The 23,228-nt window shown below is 42.7% G+C and overlaps 3 protein-coding genes across 4 annotated transcripts in view; 2 read left to right on the top strand and 1 right to left on the bottom strand.

Annotated features, from left to right (window-relative positions):
* The first annotated feature begins 1,489 nt into the window (after positions 1-1,489).
* On the top strand, positions 1,490-9,663 carry LOC140311257 (dual specificity protein phosphatase 22-B-like). Its single transcript, XM_072388648.1, has 7 exons — positions 1,490-1,744; positions 1,864-1,897; positions 4,749-4,831; positions 7,065-7,114; positions 7,370-7,444; positions 7,883-8,054; positions 9,013-9,663. Exons 1-7 carry the CDS (start codon positions 1,724-1,726, stop codon positions 9,163-9,165), a joined length of 588 nt encoding a protein of 195 aa, XP_072244749.1. The 5' UTR covers positions 1,490-1,723; the 3' UTR covers positions 9,166-9,663.
* A 1,335-nt stretch (positions 9,664-10,998) lies between these two features.
* Positions 10,999-17,795, top strand: LOC140311532 (interferon regulatory factor 4-like). Of its 2 annotated transcripts, XM_072388926.1 has the most exons (9): positions 10,999-11,133; positions 11,316-11,515; positions 12,149-12,335; positions 12,646-12,722; positions 13,160-13,298; positions 13,397-13,498; positions 14,785-15,159; positions 15,683-15,795; positions 16,644-17,795. In XM_072388926.1, the coding sequence occupies exons 2-9, from the start codon at positions 11,318-11,320 to the stop codon at positions 16,803-16,805; spliced, it is 1,353 nt and encodes a 450-aa protein (XP_072245027.1). In that variant the 5' UTR covers positions 10,999-11,133; positions 11,316-11,317; the 3' UTR covers positions 16,806-17,795. The 2 variants fall into 2 exon arrangements, with proteins under 2 accessions (XP_072245027.1, XP_072245026.1); XM_072388925.1 differs by lacking the exon at positions 10,999-11,133 and having other exon boundaries at positions 11,162-11,515.
* Positions 17,796-21,555: 3,760 nt separating this feature from the next.
* The window catches only part of exoc2 (exocyst complex component 2), a 49,250-nt gene continuing 47,577 nt past the window's right edge, over positions 21,556-23,228 (bottom strand). Inside the window, exons 24-28 of the mRNA XM_072388924.1 lie at positions 22,922-22,977; positions 22,720-22,842; positions 22,451-22,512; positions 22,092-22,151; positions 21,556-22,015 (exon numbers count right to left, since the gene is read on the bottom strand). Coding sequence (XP_072245025.1) covers positions 21,922-22,015; positions 22,092-22,151; positions 22,451-22,512; positions 22,720-22,842; positions 22,922-22,977 — 395 coding nt within the window. The 3' untranslated portion in view covers positions 21,556-21,921. The remainder of the gene's footprint in view (positions 22,016-22,091; positions 22,152-22,450; positions 22,513-22,719; positions 22,843-22,921; positions 22,978-23,228) is intronic.

Below are 23,228 nucleotides of genomic sequence, written 5' to 3'. Positions count from 1 at the left end.
GTCTTCAAAACATCTAAACTCCCTTTATTTCCAACCATCCTCCTGCTGTTGTTTTTCTCATTAAGGTACAGAAATGGACATCTAATTAAATATCTGTCAGTGATGAGGTGAAAAGTCACCTGGAGGATAAATTATCTGGATTTTTCGGGGGTTTTAATGCTATTTCCTGAAGGGATTAGGAGAAATGTTTCACCTTCAGTAGCCCCTGATGCCCATGAATTTCTGTGCAAGATTCAACAGAAACTAATCAAATCATTTCTGAGATATTTGAGACATCACCACATATCCTCGTGGTTCAAAACACTTGGAATATTCTGCTTTTCCTGATAATTCTGTCTTAACTTAGTCCAGTAAGTGACACATTTTGGCTTTAAAATGTTTAGTTTTATTTTAAAAAGCGCCGTCCTCTCCATGGGAACTTTTAATGGGTATTTTCCTCCGTTCACGAGCATTTAGTCGACAAAGGTCGTAGTTTCTCTTTTTTCTAACTTGAAAAAACAGCAATTTCCTCATTCAGCATATCTTCTCCTCCCTCCTCCCACACACAGACACACACCTACACAAACAGCCAGCGTACGATTAAAGGGTTTTCTAAATAAACCAGCTCTCTTTTCTTTAAAAACAACACTGGATGTCTGGGGATGGGTCTGACTCGCTGGTCCTGATGAGCTGTTCAGCTCTGGTTCTCTGAGGCAGGCGGCCAGGCAGCTTTTTGTAAACGCCTCCACTCTCTTCTGCCTGTCAGTGCGTCTGAGCTGTGCCACACACTGAACCACACACAGGAACATAAGAGAAAGCCGGGCTAAAAATACCTCAATCGCCTCTGAGCGTTGCGTTGCAGATGTCGCCGGATTTACTGGAAATGCGGTAAAAAGAGGCAGATTCAAGTGGATGTCCACTGAGAAACAGCACATAATTAAAGTTAAATGGGGGAATTCTGACTTTCAAGAAAGAAATTCAAGCTGATAAGAAATTAGAATTATAGTAGAAAAAGTGGTGATATAATGTCAATAAAAGACAAAAATGCTGCTTCTCCTTCATTTCTTTTAGCAATAATCTTAATTTCTGCCACAAATTTACTACATGAGACTTTTATTGTGATCGACATGCTGAGACTGATGTTGATCCATAAGATATCTGCTGAAAATGTACTGAAAAAAGCCTCATAACTCAAACCAAAGAGGAGAACTCCTATTTCTAGTCAAATAGACGTTTCCTGTCGGTATCTTGAGTCTCATTCAGAGCTGCTCCTTGTACGGCATAACAGCTCAGCGCATAGTGAGAGCCAGATGTCACCCACCCTCGGATCTGCTCTCTTCTACTCTCTGGCCCTGAACCATCTTTGTCTGGCTGGAATGTGTCTAACCACGATCCCATGACCCAACCGGGTCTAAATATAAACACTCAAGCAGGGTGCTCCATTGCCAAAGCAACATTACGTAATCCTGAGCAGCATATTCAGAGTGAAGTACCCCTCGTGTCACGAGCTCTGGACGTGACGAAAGGCTTGATGCTATCTCGGTTCAAACTGGGTTCTCATCAGGGATGTTTGAGAATGATGAGACGCAGTAACAGCGAGTGACTTGAGAGGGCAATAGAGCCAGAGCGCTCCATCTAAGAGCTCAGGCAACTCTGAATTAGCTCTCTGGGGCAAGGATTTGCAAATTACGACCTTAGAGTCGTCTTAAACCTGAAGTTTTTTTTATTGATACTATTGGGAGACATGGGTAATGGAATCAACAAGGTACAGTATCATGCAGTGTAGATTTAAATCTACAGACATAAAAAGGTTTAATTTTAAATCTTAAATCATCCACACCTTCATTACTGTTTTCTCTTCACCTTCCGAACTCTTGCCCGTAGATCCTGCCTGATCTCTATCTCGGCAACGTTAAAGGTAAGCTCTTTTTTTGTCGCTGATCATGTAAGTAAAGGATTGATTTATTTTCAGGATAATGTAGTAGAGCGCGTTTCGGTTCCTCATATGGAGGGGCATGTGGTGAACTGCTACACTGAGCTCAGTTTCTATAGAGAGGAGAGGTCACAGTGTGTAGCTGAATGATTGCAGATGCACTTTGACGAGAAAAGAATATTTCAGTGTTGCTGTTTTTTAATCTCTGTCATTATTTGGTGTGTGTGGTGTGTATCACTTTCTGTCAGCAGCTGGGGGAAATATTTTTGGTTGCTGTAGTGAATATAGAGCGTTGGTGTGGGAGGGGATGTCCCACAGTGTGGGGGTGTCCCTCATGTGAACTGCATTCCACTTGTTTCCATAAACCAGCAAACGCAATCATTAGGTTGCTATTTTTTTGTTTTCTTATTTTTAATCCTTACATACATGCAATCATAACCACACAGGAAATGTCAGAAAAAACATGGAAGATTTTGTAAACAAGATATGTTCCAGAATCACTGTCAAACAGGAAATGTGATGCCTTTCATGTGAACTGAGCCTATAAACGTCTTTTATCCTCCTGATTTGGCACATTTAAAGACATCTTCAACTTTTTGTCTGTGCACAACAAAGGAAACTTTGAAAGTATCAAGTATTCAGGCTGTCGGGCAAACACTGGCGTAGACAAAAAGGCTGTTACTTTTGCAGTTTTAGGCTGATATTTAGTGCAAATTTGTAGCGTCTTCTTAAGACAAATTGTGAAATACTTGTTTTATTTTCATAAATGGACCCAGAATTTTCAACTCAACCCCATTTTGAGAAAAATGCTTCAAAGTTTAAGTTATTTTCATGCCCGCACCCTGTTTTGTGTTGTTTAATGAGCTAGTAGAAGTAGTAAGAAGGACCAAACTCTTACAAATCTACATCCAAATATACAGAATTAGTTGACAATGGGAAAATTATTTTAGACCAGAGGTTTTCACATTTGTTTCCCGCTGGATTAGTATCGACCAATCACAAGAATATGCACTCAAACCATGACCAGCTCATGGAAAAAGAAGACTTGGCTGAGATATCTGTCACCTATTACTCAGATATCTACTATCTGCTCGCCACACCAGAAGACACCGGCAGAAGCACAATTATTCGACTAGAGCTGCTTGGTTTTCAGATCGTCCAAACACAAATGAAGAAGTTCAGATGCCTGAAGTTAACCCGGTCTTTTTCACTGCTAAAATAAATGTCAAATGTGGAAATGTGTTTCCATTTTCTATGAATCATGAATGCACAGCAGTCCTCACCACACAACTAAGTGCTTAATTTGTAAATCAGGGGATCCCAGGACATATTTAGTGCTGTTCTGGTGGCTCAGATTACTGCTATTAATATCTATTTTCAATTGTATATAATATTTATCAAAGCCATTTAATGTATTGTAGATTTTAAATGTGTTATTTAATGGTAAAAAACTATATGATTTCCACCTGATTTGAGATGGCAGTTAGTGCTGCTCTGCTAAGCTAACTACATTAGCAAGTTAGCTAGCTACATGTAAATCTGAAGAAACAAGCATATTTATAAATATTTAGCTGACTTATAATCGCATTTCTTTTTACTTCTCCCTGGAAACTGTCCAAAAACAAACATTTAACAGATTTAAGAGCTTTAGCCTCTATCTTAGCTGCCATTATTCACTTGGTGTAACCCTGTGGCTTTAGCAAAACAAACTGTTAGCATCTCCTTGTTGTTACTGCTTATTTGAAGTCTTTCAGATCTTTCTTTAGAGAAGATACAGTCTGATTGTTCTCTTAATCTTGACCAAGTGAATCTTGTTTCTGTATTTAGCCTTTCAGGGCTGTGTCCTTGCCTGTCCTTGGCAGCAGGCCACCTCTTTGCTGCTTCAATGTGACACAATGTCTCAGCTGCCTGACAATCCATAAAGAGATTTGTTTCATGAGACAGTTGGATGCTTTGTGACCTTTAAGTGACTGACATTCAATGATTTAAGATTATATTTCCTCTACAAGTGTTTGAGCCTATAACACTATAAGTGTTCTGTTTCTGTGGGCTTGTATGAATGCATGAAAAAGCCTTGATGAGCTGTACTTTGATTTCGTTCTTTTGAATTCAGTCAAACCCAAAGTTATCGTTTAGGCCCTAAAACACTTGGATAGTCACTATCCAACTGTAAAGTTATTGTGGCATTACTTTGGTTTCCACTTTAAATGGGACTCAGGAGTGGGCTTATTTTATCTGTGTTGTAGCCTATTAGCAACATTAAGAGCATTAATCTTTTATATCTTCGTCCACACTTTTGCTTTTGCTCTGTGAAGCACTTTGGGTCGCTTGACTTTGAAAGGTGCTATAAACATAAACAAAGCTGAGCTGAGTTGAATTGTTCTAAATTCTATGAACTCTACTGATGTAAAATATGATAACTTATAAGTTTATTTGCCTGGCAGGAGTGCTCAGTGCAGAATCGACTTGGTGTTGTATTGGTGGCATCCTGCAAACTTGCAAAGCATGAGAAAAAATGCTCAAAGCACATCTGTCCAAGGTAGAAAACATTTGGCTTCCTTTTAAAGAACAAAATTTGATTAAAACAATTACTGTTTCTTGCTTTTGGGCCAAGCTGTTGGACTGTTTTAGAAACACTGGTTTTCCGGTTTTTCTTTCAGTTCAAAAGAAGAGCAAAACTTTTAAGCCATAAAGCCACATTTGCTTGGAAGACATTTGAGGAGGGGGGTTGTTGTTGGGTAGAAAATGCTCGGTTTAGGTTAGTGCTTACATGGAGTAATTTGTTGCCAGGTGATAGGCATAATTTTAATTTCTTGACTTTCTTTGCGATCCACAGATGCACGAGACCGGGAGCTGCTGGCGAAGCACAACATCACCCACATCCTGTCTATCCATGACACAGCTGCACCCGTCCTGGAGGTGAGACAGCCTCTTGGTGTTTCTTATGTCGGCCGACACGACCCCCTGACCCCCAGCATTCAGACCCCCAGACCTCCAGGCCCACAGCACACGATGTTCTCTGAACTCATCAGCATTGCTTCCTCTCTGTGTCCCCCACTGATCAGCACTCATTCTGAAAGTGTGAAATGCTGGCTTCAGCCCTGAGGAGCCGCAACGTCCTTTCCGAGTTTAAAATCTTCGTACAGCTGCTTCCACCAATTATCTTTATCTTTATCTCATGATGATACAAAACATTTATGCTTCAAGTCCCTTAAAATCAGTACTGAAATAGTTATTCATTAATTAATTAATCGTCTAAGATTTAATTCCTTTTCCTCTCACCTTCTTAATATCTTTTCACTGTGTGACACCACACAAACATGTAATATTATTCACATAAATCCTTATCAAAAGGTGCTGAAATAGACCACTTCAATTGGTGTGAAAGTCAGATGTTCGTATTTTCAATTTTGTGTCAGTCATAAGACCCGGAATCCACCAAGTTTCACTCAACAGAGTTTTTCTGATTGACTGTGAGGCTTAAATATCGTGTGTGATTGCAATAAATATATGAAAATCTGGATTTTCAGTTGATGCAGCTGTTGATGCAGATGCAGGCCTGTGCACTGTATGTTGTATTTTTCACATGAGATGTTTTTAGCTGTGCAGCTTGAAGTCCATCATGTCTTGAAAGTGGAACTGCATTTAAAAAAGGGGTTTCTGGCCTTTCAATGCTACATTTAGATGCGGCAGTTTGGGTATGAAAGGGCGGGTACGGCGTTTTTCTCTCGTGAATACGAATAAATGTAAAGAGCTGATAGGTTGTATTCTCACGTGCAACATTTGTAACTTTTACGATCCATTGTTAACGGATGTTTCTGGAAAAATAAACGGAAATTATGCCGTTTTTTGGCATCCAGCGTTACGGACCTGTGAATATCTACAGAATGATGCCTGTAATTCTGTTTATTGATTATGATGTCATCCCAGCCCTTCATCCTGAATTTTTGCTGCGCTCCTTCCCATCGGACCTGTTTTTGAAAATCTTGAATCCGTCAGACATCGTCAGTGTCCGCTTTCACAACTTTCATCTTTTCTTGTTGAAAGCGATCATGAAAAGTGCTCAGAGATTTCTGTGCACTTTCTCTGTCCATGCCAGAATGTTTCATTGAACGGTGAAGAGAAACAGCAACTTGTATTACAGTATCACTACCCAAACTGGTCAACCACCAAAACTTTTAGAAGGTTTTGGGCTTGAAATCATATCTCGGCCCATGCACGCTTTCTGAACTGCTTTGCCAGCCAGTCAGCACTTTATTAATCCCAAATACTAACATTGATCGTTGGATTGTTGCTTTGAAATATATGACGCAGCTTTTTGAGGTCTGTGGCTTGAGGATGACTCAGGTCTGCTAAACCGAGTGGCCAGATGGGATGGTTTTATTTGCATACCTAACAGTCAAACTGCTGACTGATTGATTTCTTGGAAGACAGCATGATGGTTCCTGAGAGAGGAAGGTAAAATTTGCAACCACCAAGTCTCTGAGGTCCAATGTGCCTTTTAATGTACAGATTGTGGCTTTAATTAACATACTGCAAAATCGAGCGCCGGGGTCATTTCTATGGAATAAAGCGTCTTTCTTCCAGTAAAGACAATGCCAGCGTTGCTATTTGAATGCATATTGCTATGCAGTGCATTCATGATTTCTGTGTGCTTTAACTTCACCAACAGCTACGTGAGTCATGACGAGGTTTAAGATTGATGGTGCATAGATACAAGAAGATATTTCAGTAATCGTTTCCATAACCTGACTCTCTCTCTCTCTCTCTCTCGGTCAAAATTTGTACAAATGTTTTGCATTCCTTCAATATAATGGTGGCATGCTTATTAGTGGTTATGAGTTTGTGAGATCTGGCCTGTCTGGAGCACTTCCAGGACTCGCTCTGTCCCAGAGGACTCAGGGGTTTTTGCACTGGTGCAGTCATACCAGGATGAGGTAGTTTCTGTCCACTGCGTGTACATCAGCTGCCAGGTGCAAGTGAGCACATGTGTGTGCGTCGTTATGTCATGACCTACCACAGCGACAGGGTCAGAGTGGCTAAGTTTCAGGGTCGGTCCCTCATGAAAAAACAGGAAGTGTGTTGGACCCGTTGAATTGAACAGCAACGCTCATGCAACGCCTAAGTTTTATATTTGCTCTCTCCCCTGCAGGACATGACATACCTTTGCATATCTGCAGCTGACCACTCAAAGCAAAACCTGTGAGTACTGAAATGTACAGAAAGATATGCATATGATGTCCAGAAAAGCCACCTCTAGTGGATTTACCCTGTGATGTAACTCAATAGAAATGCTATAAAATAAAAGTGTGAGTTTGATAAAAGATTTCTGCATAAAAATGAGCAAATCGTCTCTTAAAAGTATTAAAAAAAAACATACATACTTCACAGACATTGTCCTAATGTTTAGAGGCAGGTTGTTTTAGACTTTGAGTGTTTTTCTTTTTCTTCTACCAGGACTCAGTTCTTCAGAGACAGCATCATGTTTATCCACGAGTCCCGACTGAAAGGGGAGGGCTGCCTCGTTCACTGGTGGGTGAAAACTCTCACACTCCTTTTTCGAACTTCTTTAAAACGCTTCATCTTGAAATATCCTAAAGAGACATTTTGTTAAAACAAGGGAAGGCTGTAACTATTGTTTCTCATTCTATAAACTATGTTGGGATTATAGCAGAGGGCTGGCGTCACCCACAACAGATTTTAGGTTTAGTTTGTTTATCCAACACAGACGGGAGGTCTTCATATTTTATTAACCCAGCTCTCATTTTCAACCACACCAAACAGTGGCTGCCTGTCAAGCATTTTGGTTCAAACTTTCATTGTAAATTTCATCACCTTTCATCTTTTCTCATATCAAACTGCAACATCAGGCATTTAACCACAGCTTTAGGAGAAGGGGTTTCACTTCTTCGTACGCTAAAGCAGAGACTCTGAATATGAGACGACAACAGTGAGGGTCTGTGTTCTCAGTGTGGCAGGAGTGTCCCGCAGCGTGACTCTGGTGGTGGCCTACATCATGACCGTGACAAGTCGCGGCTGGATGGAGTCTCTGGCCGCCGTGAGGTGCGCCAGGCCGTGTGCGGGGCCCAATCTGGGCTTCCTGCGGCAGCTGGAGGAGTTTGAAAACACAGAGCTGGCAGAGGTGGGTGATCATTTCCAACTGCGCCGTGCACTGGATTTATAAGGGAATGCTTGGACAGCGTGTCGTGCACGAGACAAAAGGTGGTGCACGTGGATGCGTTAAATCCTGAGAACAGAGTTCTTGTTGGGAAATGCTCTCAGCCAGACAAGATAATGCGTGAGGAATCCTCTCAACATCATGCCGGCTTCGCAGCATCTAAAGTGAATCGCATGTTCCTTTAAAAAGATTTTTTAATTTAATAATATCTCATCAGTTGTGCCTCTCGCATCGACTCATTAAAGCGGGCACACACAGGTCTATATGAGGTTTATCTGACTAAAAAACTAAAGATGAGATCCGGAGAACTGTCCTCAGGCCAGCCAGCCAGGATTGTGTCAAAGCACAGGTCACAGCACTGAGAACAGACTTTTTTTTACCCACATTTGAAGTGTCATAAAACCCAAAATGCACTTAAATTACTTTTGTTTTGGCCAGCGTGTGTTGAGGAAACCAGACACTGAGCATCATCTCATCCACACCATTCCTTCTGTCAAACATGGGGATGGCAACATCATTCTGTGGGAATGAGTTCATGTGGCCTGAACTGGGAGACGAAGCAGGGTCCCGGCTTTTCATTTCAACACAAAAAGTACAGGAATGACTTTGAGAAAACTTTCTAAGCTGGAGTTTGGGTCTACATTTAGTGGAGAATCTCTGTTGTGACACTGAATGTTTCGCTCCCTCTGCTTGGCTAAAACGTGTCCAACTTGTAAGTCAAAGGGTCTTTAACCCGGTGAATACTTTTGAAAATCTCAGGAAAAATCATAAAATAATCTAAAAGCCTGTTTTTTGCTTTAAAAACTGTGGATATGTTGGTGAGAAGATAATGAGCTGAAACACAATAACGTGAAAAACTCTGTGATTCTGTCTTAGTTTCTAAAGCTTTTTCACATCAGTGATCTTTCTCCCCTCTTTTCAGTATCGAGCCTGGTGGAAGGAGAGGTACGGGAAAAACTTGCTAAATGACGAGGAGGAGATTCAGAACCTTCTAACTCAGAAATCTGCCAACAGCAGCAGCAGCGGCGCCGTAACACCCGGCATCGCTCCTGCGCTGGCCACAAGCGGCACCTGAAGAAACAGCTTCAGCCGAGGAGTGTCGGCCTCTGCTGGGACCGTGGATGGAAGCAGAAAAACTCCAACAGGAACGCTTGTGGGGTTTAAAACTGTGTCGATATGATCGGTTGAGTCTCACTTTTGCAGAATGGTTAAGCGCTGGGGGGGATTTATATCACCTTCGTCAGTTCTCCTCATCATGTCCTTGTCTCTAACTGTCAAAACAACATGCAAGGGCAGCCAAGCTTAGCAGCAAGGAAATAAGTACATACAGTCCTTGGTGTGAATGCACATTTAGTTGTGTACACTCCCCGTGTCAGTTCTGTTATGCTGTGTCTTGCACTTGAAATATGACTATTACTCTCTACAGAGAGCTGAGACTGTTGAACTATGTATTTATCAGTAAATCAACACCAGAGGTTTTGTAATTCACTGCACTATTACTCCTAAATGTAAGTTCTGCTTTTTATTTTGTATTGTGTGGCTTAAAGTGTTCACATATGTTCAGTTTTCATGCTGACAGCCTCTGTGTGCGCATGTGAATTTGCATTGTGTTTAATTAAACAGTCGTTATGGTGAAGCTTATTTCATCAAGTGGCTCTTAAAGGGTTACAGTTTAATACCAAGAGTGTTAGCAGGATCCGAAAATAGAACGAATATGTTTCTGCACACTTGCATTGATCTTTCAGGGCCGTGCTGGAATCTACCGAGCAAACACACAGCATTCAGAATCAGTAACAGAACAAGGTGTTATCGATCAGATTTAAACGTATAAGCACACATCCTCCACAAAAACTGCACATGTAAATGATTTAGCATCAAATGGGACTTGTTTTTAAGGTGGGAACTGAAGTATGAATGTGTAAGTCAGTTAATTTAGTCCACTGGTTCCCAAAAAATGAGTCAAACCCGACGAAAGGTCACATAAAGTAAAGGGTTTATGGAAGATCTGTGACAGTCATCTGTTAATATCCCATGTTTTCATGTAAAATCTCAATCTGTGCAGCAAATAAACTAAAGTTTGGAGGAGTAGAAATATAAAGAAGGAAAAAAGGATCTGTAACAGATAGAAAAGGTCATAGATTGATGTTTTTAAGTGTCATGAACAAGAAGGAGAGCTGAAACAGTAACAAAACACTCACTCAGGTTCGACCTTTCAGGGTCTAACATGACTTCTTTGGACTCCACAACATTAAAGACTTTAAACCCAATCCTCTTGAACTGGTTTCTGTGAAATGACTCAGGGTTACAGATTAAACCACAACACAACAGCCCTGCCTGGAGGCATCATGAAGAAGTGACTTTTTTCATCCTTTATGTCTTTTTAACTAGTTTCAACTCAAAGATTTCCCGAAGCAAACATCCGAATGTGTGACTTTTACTTATAAACTCATTATTTCAGACTGAATATTTGTCGGGATATTGACATTTCTCTCAGCTTTAGCAGCTTTTTTTTCATAAAACATTGTATATTTCAGATAATAGTCTAATCTGGGCCTTTCTCAGTTTTCCAGGACATTTATTTCTAAGTAACAGTTCTATCAAAGGGCTTCTGAATATATGACACTCAGTTTATTGTAATCTTATCAAGCAGGCTTTTACTGTCTTTGTTTTATCTTCCAGTAGGAACAAATCGATGTTTTTAACGCAGGACCACTCTAAAGCAACTTTTCGTAAAGCTTTATCATTTCAAAGAATTGTTTTTGTCTCCGTCCTATGATTTTCCACGTGCGGGTGTGTGACACTTCTGACTGACGCCGGCAGGGTTTCCCCCGGTGTCTTACTGGAGATCAGCCGCTGTGAGTGCGCTGATAAGCTTCGCGGGAGAGCAGCGCTCAGTAGCAGGTGCGCCCTCCTCAGCATCCTCGAGTCTCCGCCCTCCTGCTGCTCGCTTTGGGTTGGGGAGGATTTAAGCGGGCCCGCCGGAATGATGAGGGCTTTCTGACTCTGACTGATTTCAAAACTTGACGGGTTTCGTGTTTCACAGGTAAGACAACTTCGATTCGCTCCCAGGGCGCATATTAAAACCAAATTAGTCTGCGTGGGAGATCAGTGGGTAAATGATTGATGATTCTCTGCTAAACCTACACTACTTTCAAATCACAAAGCCTCCACATCAGCGCATGATATCACGTTCTAGGACCTAACTGCATGCGTCTCTTTCGTCAGAGATGAACACCGAGCTGGATTACGGAGGCTCCGGGAGCAGCGGCAACGGAAAGCTGCGTCAGTGGCTCATCGAGCAGGTGGACTGCGGGAAGTATCCCGGTCTGGTGTGGGAGAACGACGAGAAGAGCATCTTCAGGATACCGTGGAAACACGCCGGGAAACAGGACTACAACCGGGATGAGGATGCCGCGCTTTTCAAGGTAAGGGACCAGTATCCTCCTGCCGTCATCCAGGCGCAAGAGAAACTCTGACTTTGCGCGTAAAAGTCGGTTGCAAACTATAAAAGTTACTTTTCTCAGCGAAACAAGAAGTCAAAGTGATTTTATATGGTCGATTACAAGTGTTTTTCCTCACAAAGTATCAATAACTAAGGCTGCTTTACTTTTTACTCAATCGTTTTCATTTTCAATCATTTTTCTTTCTTTTCTTTTTTATTTGAAACCCGTTGCATTAGCTCCATGCTGTACAAACAGGGATATTTTCGGTTATATTTACTCGTAAATCCAGACTATATGATGATGGGCATTGGGGTATTTCTTTAAAGTTTCCACACGTTTCTGTCCAAACGGGACAGTTTAATATAACACGAGGAAAAGAAGGGAATATGATCGATCGAAAGGGTGGAAGCAGCAAATATTTTAGGTTTAGTTTCTGGAAGTAAATAATATTTCTGTGGGTAAATGTCGCTTTCATCCCACTCTAATATTATCCCCAGCAGGTGGGGCAGAAAGGGTCAGAGAGAAAAAGTTCGAGGTTATGTGACTGCAGACTATCGGCTAACCTGAAGTTAGGTGACTTAAGATCTTCTTTGCCTGCCGGCGACCTGTCTGCAGGCCTGGGCGCTGTTCAAAGGAAAGTTTCGGGAGGGGATCGACAAGCCGGACCCTCCGACCTGGAAGACGCGCCTCCGCTGCGCCCTCAACAAGAGCAATGACTTTGAGGAGCTTGTGGAGAGAAGCCAGCTGGACATCTCTGATCCCTACAAAGTGTACCGCATCATCCCTGAGGGCGCCAAGAAAAGTCAGTCCCCCAAAACTCCTCTTATAAAACAACATTTTCTTTCTTTTCAACATGAATTTAACTGGCAACGAGGGGGGGTTGTTCTTTTTTTTTTAAAAAAAGGGCATTTTCATTCCGTTGTAAGTCTTCATTATGGTGTGCACGTGGAAATGATCTGAATCCAGCCACGTGTGAACGATATATTAGTCACCAGTGTCTTAGAGCAGCAAACCACCATTACAGGTCATGCTGCACAATGTAAACAGATGCGCACTTCTGTATTTGCAGGAAGTTTGTTCATACTTGCTAAACCTTTCTGTCTTGCTTGTAGGACCCAGGCAGGAGGACAGTCCTCTGAGTCCGGTGAGCTTCCAGATGCACCCCTCCTACCCCACCGTGCCGACTCAGGTGATTTTCATACGTATGGAAATCAGGGGGCGGGGCTTAAGAGGCACAGCAGCAGAGAGGCTGGGTGTGCTGGGTGAACCGTGGCATATTGTGCATGCGTGATTGAGTTTCCCAACACCAGCAGCTAAGTGAGGGACGGTTGCAGGCTTATGATCTGATGACTGAACTGATGCCAAGTGTTGAAGAGCAGAAAATCTTTAAATAACTGATGCTTCAGCAGTCAGGACTCACACTCCCCTGACTATCCCCACAGACACATTTCAAAACTCATCACTGTGTATTTAACTTTCTACAGAACTTTCAGCATTGTTATGACACATGAAAATCGTCATATTTGGCTAAATCTGATGTACAAACAGACCCGTTTCAGAAGCAAAAGGCTTATAATCAGCTGGTATCAGTTATGTTGAGCTCACTCTTTGTGTCTCCGTCTGCAGATGCCACAGTACATACAGAGTCCAGAGTGCAGCTGGAGAGACTACTGTCAGGAGCAGGCCTCCCTGCCCGAGCTGTCCTTCGCTCAGTGTCCCTGTCCCCCCCGCAGCCTGCCGTGGCAGCCCCCGTCCATGGAGAATGGTACACCACTCATGACTATATGAACAGCAGCATCCTGATCAAACCAAACCTTTTTGGGTGTTTGTGTTGAGCTCTTGTCGGTTTCTTTGTGCATGCAGGGTACCAGCTCAGAGCATCCATTTACTCATATGGGCCTGCTGACAGCCAGCCTTCACCTTTCAGCCTGGATGCCAGCATCAGATCAGCAGAGGCGCTCTCAGGTACACGAAACACGTTCATTTAACTTATATATTTCTCTGCACGCTATAGAATTCAGTAAAGACACACTATTGGCCTTGAGTTGAGCATCAGAAATGATTCTAATGTCATTCCAGTGCATAAACACCTGTAAATGTCACAGTATGTCATATATATTTGGTCAAATACAAAAATGTGTATCTGATAAACTTGTGAACTTTATAGTGAGATATCAGTCTGGCATCTTTGCTGAATGCGAACCATCAAAAAAGACTCATAATGCTAGTCTGATATTATGACAAAAGAGGGGATTTTATGCTTTTTGGGTTTGCCCCATTCCTTCGGTGTGTCATACAGCTTTTAGCACAATAGTCCACACCAAAGGAGGTTCTTCTCTATGCTGTGTGTGTGTTCATCGTGAAATGCAGCTGCACAATTTGTGCATTGGTTTAGCACAACAGCTGCCTGCACGCCAGCATTTTCGACCAATCAGGGCAGACTATACCTTTCCTAACGCAGGGCCTTAAAGAGACAAGCGCTGAAATGAAAAGATTCAGACAAAAGCGAGCAAGAGCTGCTGTAGTGGTGTACGGTGTGAGAGAAATAATACAACTATGAGCTGTTAAATGGTATCTTACAGACTGAAGACGTCTTAGAATAATTTTTCCAGAATGATTGATGGATTTCTTGGTGGCATCATCCAGCCTCGACTATTTCCTTCCCCCTCAGTGGCAAGAAATAAACTGACAGCTTTAATCTGACAGCTTTAATCTGGGTTAATTTAATCATTTAACCGGTGATTCTTCAGAAATGTCATCATTAAGAAATGCTTTCTAACGATTCAGAGCGCTGGAGGAGGTGGAGCCGCGTTAAAATTTGAGACATGACACAAATCTCGCCACACAGATCCTGTTTCCTGAAAAGCAGAGTTCCATTATTGAAAGACTCACTGTCTGCAGCCACTCATGGTTCCTTTAGGTCTTTGTTTACCTCCATGACATTACCGGCCAGAGATCTTAAAGGTGGAGGCCGCATGTAGGCGAATAAAAGAACGTTTTGTAACATAAGGAATATGTACCTCTACTGACTGACTGTATAAGTTGAGTTCAAGCACTACAGGAAGACCTTACTGTCTGCAAACTTGACCTAAAAGTGAAAACCAGTGCGGCAGCTCGACTGTGAAATATTCACCTGACTTCCCTTTGGGTTAAAGCAGATTATTCCTGGAGGAGGAAGATTTGAATCTGTTTTTATCTTCAAAAAGAGTGAATACTCACCCTCTATCGGTGTCATTTCCTTCTCCATCTAGACTTCCGCCTTCATGTGTCGGTGTATTTGCGGGACACTCTGGTGAGGGAGGTGACCACATCCAGTCCGGAGGGCTGCCACATCACCCCGTGCTCCCCCGAGAAGCACTACGTGTCACCCGGGAGTCCTGAGGTGGTGCCCCTGCCTGTGGAAAGCCTCTCAGCCCCCAGGAGGCCAGATGAGTGTCCACCGAGTCCGCCGTCCACCCTGGAGCGGGGCGTCTTACTGTGGATGGGTGCAGATGGACTCTACGCCCGCAGGCTGTGTCAGAGCAGAGTGTACTGGCAGGGAGGCCCGTCGCCGTATGGAGACAAACCCAACAAGCTGGAAAGAGAGGTCACCTGTAAACTGCTTCACACGCAGGACTACCTCACAGGTGAGGCGGCAGGAACAGGGCTGAGACGTGCAGTTCGAGTCCAAACCAATGATATTTAATGAAAAGCAAAAAGAAAAAAACTCCCCCTTGATCCAGTATGTTTGGCCTTTTTAAAAAATGTTCAAACTTTTCCACCACATTTAATCAGCTGGTGCAGTAAATCAGCTGGTCTGCATTTCACTGTGAGCAGTGGAGACTGCTGACCAGATGAAACAAACACCTTCAGCACACAGTAAGGCTGAATTCCTGGCTCATCTACTGGAGGGATTTTACAGCATCTAAGAAGAGCTGTGGTGGCCTTCATTTCATGATAAACTGACAGTCACATGACTTCTGCCCTGCCACATCATCCCCACCCACATGCTATGACAGCCCCAGCTGTTACTAATTGTATTTGCATACTTGTAGCCAGGACTTTCCATTTGATTTACCCCAAATGTCACACCACTTCAAGTGAAATTCAGATGCACTTTAGATACCAGAGCTAACCATGTTGATGATCTTTCTGTTTCCCATCAATCAGAAATCCAGAGTTACGGGCTCCACAATCGGCCGCTGTCTCGTTTCCAGGTCCTGCTGAGTTTTGGAGACGAGTGTCTGGACCCGCAGAGACAGAGACGGACCCTCAGTGTCCAGGTGACTGCTGATAAATCAGCCGAACCTCACACTTAACTCTGTTGCTTAATAAAACCTGCTACTTACTTGGAGGGTCAAAACTAAGACTTGAAAAGTTCTAAGTTGAGTTTTTGAAACTTTAAAGTATAGCTTGAAAACTGAAAAATAGGATTTGAAAGTTAAAACCTAAGATTTGAAAGTCTGCAGGAACTTCTTCATAGTCATACTGTTTGCTGTGTTTCATAACTAAATTTAATTTTCAAATGAGCTGCTGATGTTCAGCTCTAACCTGTTTCCAGAGCTCAGAGTCACCACCCACATATTTGATTTCTGTAGCAATTCAAAGTGAAAACAAACTAATTTCGACACATTTTCTACTTGTCAAATAAACCAAAACCAACCCCACACTTGAGGTTAAACCAAAGCATTCACCATCCTGTTGCTGTGTTGGTGCACAGTTGCCTACTTTAAATTCGGTAATTAGCTTCACATTAGTAAAGCTAGTATGTGCAGTGAAAACACCAACAATGTGCACCAAAACCAACATCCTTCCATCTTGTTAGGATTTTGCATTGACAAAATATGGAATTTAGAGAGTACTAAGGGGCTGAAATGGAGAGAAAATTATGCAACATTAAATATAACCTGCTAAAGGTACTTTAAAGGGTTCAATCGCCACATTAGGGACACTAGTTTTGTAGTATGACTAACTTTTCTGTTGTCAGTTAGGCTTATTTTGGTCAAATATCCATTGAAAGATATAAAGCAATGAAACATTTATGTTATTTTTATGCGTTTAAGAGAACTTTGATACTTTTTCCAAGTATACTTTGAACTAAAAGCTTTTTCTTCTGGCCTTTGTGTTGCAGGTGGAGCCACTGTTTGCCAGGCAGCTCCTGTACTACGCCCAGCAGACGGGTGGCCACTACTACCGCCCCTATGAACACCCGGGAGTCACGGACCACATAAACACCTCCGAGGACTACCAGAGAGCCATCACACACCACCACAGCAGCAGCCTGCAGGAGTGACCTGTGGGCTCAAGTGACTGTTAATGGTGCAGCCAAAGTATTTCACACAGCAGACCAGGAAACTCAACACAAGGGGACAAACATGGACAGTTATACATTCAGACAAAACCAATGGACATTTAGTTAGCAGCTGTCTGCCCTGTTGCGGTCTCTGTGTATTTGCCCGTTGTGAGGATATGTGACTGAAAGAAAATATGTTATTTTTTGTTCTAATTGTACATTTAGGGCCCAGTGGATACTTCCAGACTTTCTATGCAAAAAAAAAACTGACAGCTGAGGTGATTGTGCAGGAAAAAAAGACTGCCCTCGACACATAAGTAGTGGCATGTAGGCTATTGTGAAACATGTTTGATTGCTTTTGTTTGTAAAGGTTAAGGGATTCATATTTGTTAAAGCTAAAAATATGAATACCATTGTTAAATAACTAGGCTGGTGGTTATTTGTTAAAGTTACCACTTATAACCACTGGCTTCTTAGTTCAGCTTAGCTTAGCTTAGCTTAGCATAAAGATTGGAAACCAACAGCTAGCCTGACAAAACTTAAAAAAACAGTTAAAAAAATCTGTTGTAAGACTTAACATGAAACATGAACATGACTTCAAACATGAAATATTTGCATTAATAAGGTCTAGAAGTGCTGGGGGAATTGTTTAGGACTTAGAAAAGCCCAGACTAGCTGTTTTCCCTGGTTTCCAACCTTCCTGCTATGCTAATCTTAGCTAACTGCCTCTAGTTTCATATTCACGGTACAAACACATGTACTGTATCACTCTTCTCATCTTACCATCTGCTAGATGGAGAAATAGTGAATTTGCCTAAATCGCAATCCAATGTTTTATGAAGATGAAGATATTTTTTTACTCTTTTGTACATAATTCTCTCTTGCTAGGAGACACTATTACTACTGTAAATTATGAATGCGCCTGACAGTGTTTGTGATAAATCTGAAAAGTTTTATTTTGTCTTTTCTGTAATTAAAAAATGAATAAAATGTAAGAAGTCACAGGCTCTTTTCACAACTGTGTGAGCTCCCCGCAAAACATCAGCACTAGGTGCATGGTCTGAACAGGAAGTGTAGTTCAGATGCAGGATGAGGCTGGTTAATCAAACGCTTGGTTATCACAAACAGAGTGATGACATCAGGAGGGGCTGAGAAAGAGGAAGAGGTTGGCCGCGCTTTCCGCACTGCGCTGGAGAGGCGGCCTTCCTGGCTTCTGCTCGCAGATTCTGTTTCCACTTCCATGGAAAACAATCATAAAGAAGCCACAAAAACATTTCGCTCTCTGCTGCGAAATTATTCAGAAGATGAGAAAGAAAGATGTCATCTGTTGAGGAGGGTTACTTTTAAAAGCCACTGATGTAATGCCCACTGATCAGGAGATAATTTCAGAGTTTATGATGTAATATGAAAGAAAACGATAAAAAAGATCATCTTCAAATGGTATTTTCTTACCAAAAAAACCCCAAAAAGAAAAAGTCAGCGACTGACTCACATTGCGTCCTTTTATGAACATACACTTGATAAAATGAAGCCAAAACCAAAAAGAAATTCTGCTTAAATATATTCTCTTTAACCCAAAAGTGATTAAAAACACAGAGGAGCCACACAGTCGTACAACTTCACTGCTCTTCCTTTACAGCATGAAAAACACACAAATATCACTGATTTCACCGTTCAAATACTCAGCTTTAATACGTATGTTGAGTTTAATGGCTATTTTAGTTCAATCAGAGCTGATATAAACGTGTTTTGAAGGTAAATTCTCACCTGAGAAAAAAACCTAAACTTTCCAGTGTCATTTTAGTTCATCTGCTTGAAAAACAGGTAACAAATACACTCCACAGCCAAGGTGAGCACAAACAAATCCTCTCTGATGTGCTCAGTTTCTCCATCCTTTTAATTACCCACTCAGCGTGAGGAAAACGGCAGATCAAAGTTGCATCTTCTAACCAGGCTTTGTCATCTCGTCTTCTGAATGGAACAGAAATTCTTAAAAACTCCCTCCTCTCACCTCTGTTACTGTAAACAGAGAGCTGGTGAGGAGCGGATAAGGTTTCAGGCTTTGAACTGAATTTGTGAATGAGCCGTGGGAGGACAAAGAGCTAAGTTTAGAACTCAGACAATCAAAACAACTCGTCTGCTCTGCATGGCTTTCCCCTTCATGTACATGGGAAACCAAGTCAGAAAAAAAGCCCTGAGGTGTGTGAATGTCGACGAGAACAGAAATCTGCCAACAAATGACTACCAAGATGTGCAGATGTGGCTTGTACATTCAGAAGATGAAATTTAGTGGGTCAACCCCCTGCGACAGCGCTGTCCTCAATTAACCTTTTTCATGCGAGCTTCGGGCGTGTCAGGAGACTGACGATCGACAAAACTGCCACGCTCGCCTCGTGAGTCGCTGCACGCGCAACCACCTTTCTGTTATCGCCATCTTCATCTGGGATCCAACAGCTCAGTGTGCTGCTCTGAGTAACGGCCCACACCTTCCCCACCCTGCACACGCCCATACTGAGCCTCCTCCCTTACAGCCAGACGCTGACATGCCAGAGAGCACCAGAAAGGTGATGAGCTGCTGAAGCTGCTGCTTTGATCAAAGGCACACAAACCAACCGTCTGCACACGTGCACTGCTTCACAGCAGAGAGTGACGTTTGGATCTGAAGACAACTTAACATCTCTGCCACATTTGAGAAGCTTTTCATTCTTTGAGAGCCTATCTGAGAGGGTGGAGTTCATTGCTGTCAGGGTTGGTGCAACATGCAGGTTGCACAGTGGAAGTTTGAGTCCTTAAAAGTGAGCCGTGCACGAGCCTGAGTTCTGCTTCCTCTGTGCAGAACAGCTTTAACACTGAGATCTTTGGTGGATCCTGGCATTTTTCAATCAATCAATCAATCAACATTTATTTATAAAGCACCTTACCTTGACCAAAGTGCTTCACAATTCCAGAAATAGATTTAAAAGTAGATCACATAGAACACAAGACAACAACAGAAGGGTGAGCCACAGCTTCAGTGAAAATAAGTACGTTTTAATCTGGCTTTGAGCTGAGGTCAGTGGAGTATTCCTAGAGTTCTGCCACTGCTTACACCTGGACCGGGGAACCTCCTGCAGATGTTGACCAGCAGAGCGGCGAGCTCTGCCAGGCTGGTGAAGCCTCAGGGTTTCACTAATGTAGGAGGTGCAAGGCCATTAACTAAAGGTTTTAAACTGGATCCTAAATGTTAGTAAAGTACAGGTGTGGTGTGGTCGTGTTTACGGGTGTTAGTTAGGAGCCTGGACAGATGTGGACAGATGTTTGGCTAAGTTTGATGCACAGTGTAAAGCAGTAATCTAACCTTGAGCCAATGAAGGCACGGATGGCTGTTTCCAGCTCTCAGAAACGGATTAACTTCTGCAAGGAGGCGAAGCTGAAAGAAGCTTTCCTTCACGACTGCGTTAATTTGTGGGTGGAATTTAAGATTTTTAACAACAGCCACTGGACCAAGACCAGGTGTAGCAGTAACTGGGTTTGATGAGCCAAACAACACACATTCTGTCTCGTTTTCGTTTAGGGAGAGAAAAGTTTGTGATAGCCAGATTTGAATTTGAATCATTTGAAATTTTTCACACTGGTACAATGAGGAATGCTGATGGTGAGCAGTCAGGGTCCAGATGCATCTGAACAGGCTCAAACCATGATCCTACCACCATGTTTCCAGGTCCTCGTGCTGAAATACAGTATTTTTCTCTCTCTGTCCACAGAACACTTTGTCCAGCAGCCTTCTGGCTGTTTTCTGCTGCTCCACTGATGGAGAACACATTCGCCAGCATGAAAGAGGCTTTCAGGTGTTCAGAAATGACTCCGGGTTCTTCACAGTTACACATATCTGCCCTTAGTCTTCTAAATCTAATCTCTCCAGCGAGTTCTGGGACTCCTTGTGGAGGACTGCCAGTCATAAAGGCAGCTCATTATCTAGTATAATAGCAGTATTATATATATAGCATTATATATGTATGCTTTTGTCACTCTTTTTGGCTCACATCTGAGTTTTGAGATCAATTCCATGCAGAAATGGATCAATTCCGGTCCTCATGACCCACTGCCCCGCATGTTTTAGATGTTTCCCTCCTCCACCTCACCTGATTCCAATGATCAGCTCGTCATCAAGCTCTGCAGTGGCCTGATAAGGAGCCTGAATCAGGTGTGGTGCAGGAGGGAAACATCTAAAACATGCAGGGCGGTGGGTCATGAGGACCGGAATAGAGAAACACTGCTTTAAAGGCTGCTTTAAAGCTAAATATAAACTGTAAAGTCAGAAAATCTAACTTGTGCGTGTTCAACAGGTACCAACCTGGATGGGTTTAAATCTTAATCTAAGGCTCCAGGGACCCGTTACCTTCTGCAATCTAAACCGACGCTTCCAGAAGTGTTAAAGAAGGCTGAAGTTGATCGTTTAAAGAATATCTAAAGACAATGACAGATGAAATGAGACTTTCAGGATGCTCAGACTCGGCAGGGTCTTTTTGCAAGATATTTCCCTCTAAAGGGAGTTTGGTCAGTATTCTACAAAGATGACGGAGTATCGACCTGTTTTTCCCTGAAAGAGACAAAGCACACGTCTTCTTTCAGGCTTGAGAGCATCAAAGCTGCAGAAAGACTAAATATCAAACTATCGAGTTCATGTTTAAGTAAGAAATCCCAAAGAGAAGATGCTGATGCAAAGCTTTGAATGTTTGGTATTTTCTCAAAGAACAAATGGGACCGGAGGGAAAAGTAAGTTTATTGGGTATACAGCAGCCTCTCAGTCTGAGAGGAGACTCCAGGTTGGCTGCAGTTTACCTCCCACAACCGATCCACAACTTTCTGGAATATAAAGCAAGATCCCCTAACGTGCACTGTGCCCGTGAGCTGCGTGATTAGAATAAGCAACCCAGCTGGGACTGTCCTGCACAGTAACAATGAAATCGACTCATTTAGTGTCTTCAAGATTAGAAATACAGATATTTGTGTTCATCTAGTAAAGCAGAGATTGAAAGTAACACTGAAAAAGGATGAGTAAACCGTAAAGTGATAGCTGAAAAGATATAGTTCATTAGCTGTTAAGAGAAACAAAGACAGATGAAGTGGATTTAGATTATCTCTTGACTGGCTGGATGGAGGAAGGCTGGAAGCAGGTGAGCTGGAGCTGCATGCTGCTCTTGAACTTGTTCAGCAGCTCTTCGAGTAACCTTAAGGTGGAGAAAAAAGAAAAATTAGACATGAAATCGGCCTTTAAAATCCAGAGAAATTCCACCTCAGACTCACTTCTTATCCCCGCCGCTGTGCAGCTGGGGCAGGGACTCCAAAGCCAGTTTGAAGCTGGCGCTGAAAAGGAGACGCTCAGTTAAAATGTTTTACTAAGAGACACATTTATTAACAGTTCAGGACGAGTCTATGCGTGTATCCTGACAAGCACACGGACCTGCCCACAGGAACACACACATATGGACACACACGCCACAGCGCAGGCACACAAGAGAACCAGATTACTTTCACTTCCTTTCCAGAAGCCACCAACTAACATAAATAGGGACTGTAGTGAGGGATGTGCAGTTGCTAAGATTTATGTCTGTGACATTCTCTGCCATAAATCACTGGGAACATGTGCCTGAGCTCTCACTTACTTGCTCTCAGGGTTTAGGTATGCGGCCACGGCGTCTCTCAGGGCGCAGAGCTCGAGTCGGGCCTGAGTGTGAGGCAGGATGGGGTGGGGGGGGGGGTACAAAGAATGCACATAAAATGAAGTGATCGTCGCCAACTGACAACAGTTAGTAACTTGAACCGAAATGTGGCATTATCAGAAACGACAGGTGGATCCCCCCCACAAATGTGGAGTCAACTTATGAGTCAGGGTCTTACTATGAGTGAGAAACGGCGCCAAGGCGCTCAGTACCTGTAGGGCTCCGTTTTTGCTGAAGGACGACACACATTGCATCAGACGACACATCTCTTCTGCAACAGATTCTACGATTCTCGACAAAACCCGAGGAACCAGATCCTTGGAGACCGTGAAGACCTGACGGGGGAAAAGTCGGGTTGAGAGAAGAAGAAAAACGCAGGATTTGACAGAAGTGTGTTCGGGTGCGACTTTGTACCTCGGCATGAACCGTGATGATGTTCACCAGAGCTTCCTTCAGGTAGTTCCTCACACCTGTGAAAGGCCAATAAAAGTCAGACAGGTTCAAGTTTAATAAGCTGCAAGGCAACATGCTGCGTCTTAAAACCGGTTCACCACGACCTTTTCCGACCTTCACTCTCTCAAAGTCTCAAAGTCTCTCCGACACATTCACGAAAAGAGAACATTTGCAGTAAGTGTTTGGGAAAGAGTTTCCCCTGCAGCGGAGATGTCAAACCGTCCTGCAGGTTTTACACGTTTCCCTGCTCCAACACACCGGTTCAGAT

The sequence above is a fragment of the Leuresthes tenuis genome, unplaced genomic scaffold (assembly GCF_036924035.1).
Source record: "Leuresthes tenuis unplaced genomic scaffold, fLeuTen1.0.hap1 SCAF_7, whole genome shotgun sequence".
In the NCBI taxonomy this organism is placed as follows: Eukaryota; Metazoa; Chordata; class Actinopteri; order Atheriniformes; family Atherinopsidae; genus Leuresthes; species Leuresthes tenuis.
Note: the sequence above shows the minus strand (reverse complement) of the source record. Positions and strands in the feature narration are given on the sequence as shown.

Coding starts and splice junctions, on each gene's coding strand:
- LOC140311257 (XM_072388648.1), top strand. CDS start 1,724: ATGGGTAATGGAATCAACAAG. Junction 1,745..1,863: donor TGGGTAATGGAATCAACAAG/GTACAGTATCAT, acceptor TCTTGCCCGTAG/ATCCTGCCTGATCTCTATCT. Junction 7,445..7,882: donor GAGGGCTGCCTCGTTCACTG/GTGGGTGAAAAC, acceptor CTGTGTTCTCAG/TGTGGCAGGAGTGTCCCGCA.
- LOC140311532 (XM_072388926.1), top strand. CDS start 11,318: ATGAACACCGAGCTGGATTACGGAGGCTCCGGGAGCAGCGGCAACGGA. Junction 11,516..12,148: donor AGGATGCCGCGCTTTTCAAG/GTAAGGGACCAG, acceptor ACCTGTCTGCAG/GCCTGGGCGCTGTTCAAAGG. Junction 13,299..13,396: donor GCCCCCGTCCATGGAGAATG/GTACACCACTCA, acceptor TTGTGCATGCAG/GGTACCAGCTCAGAGCATCC.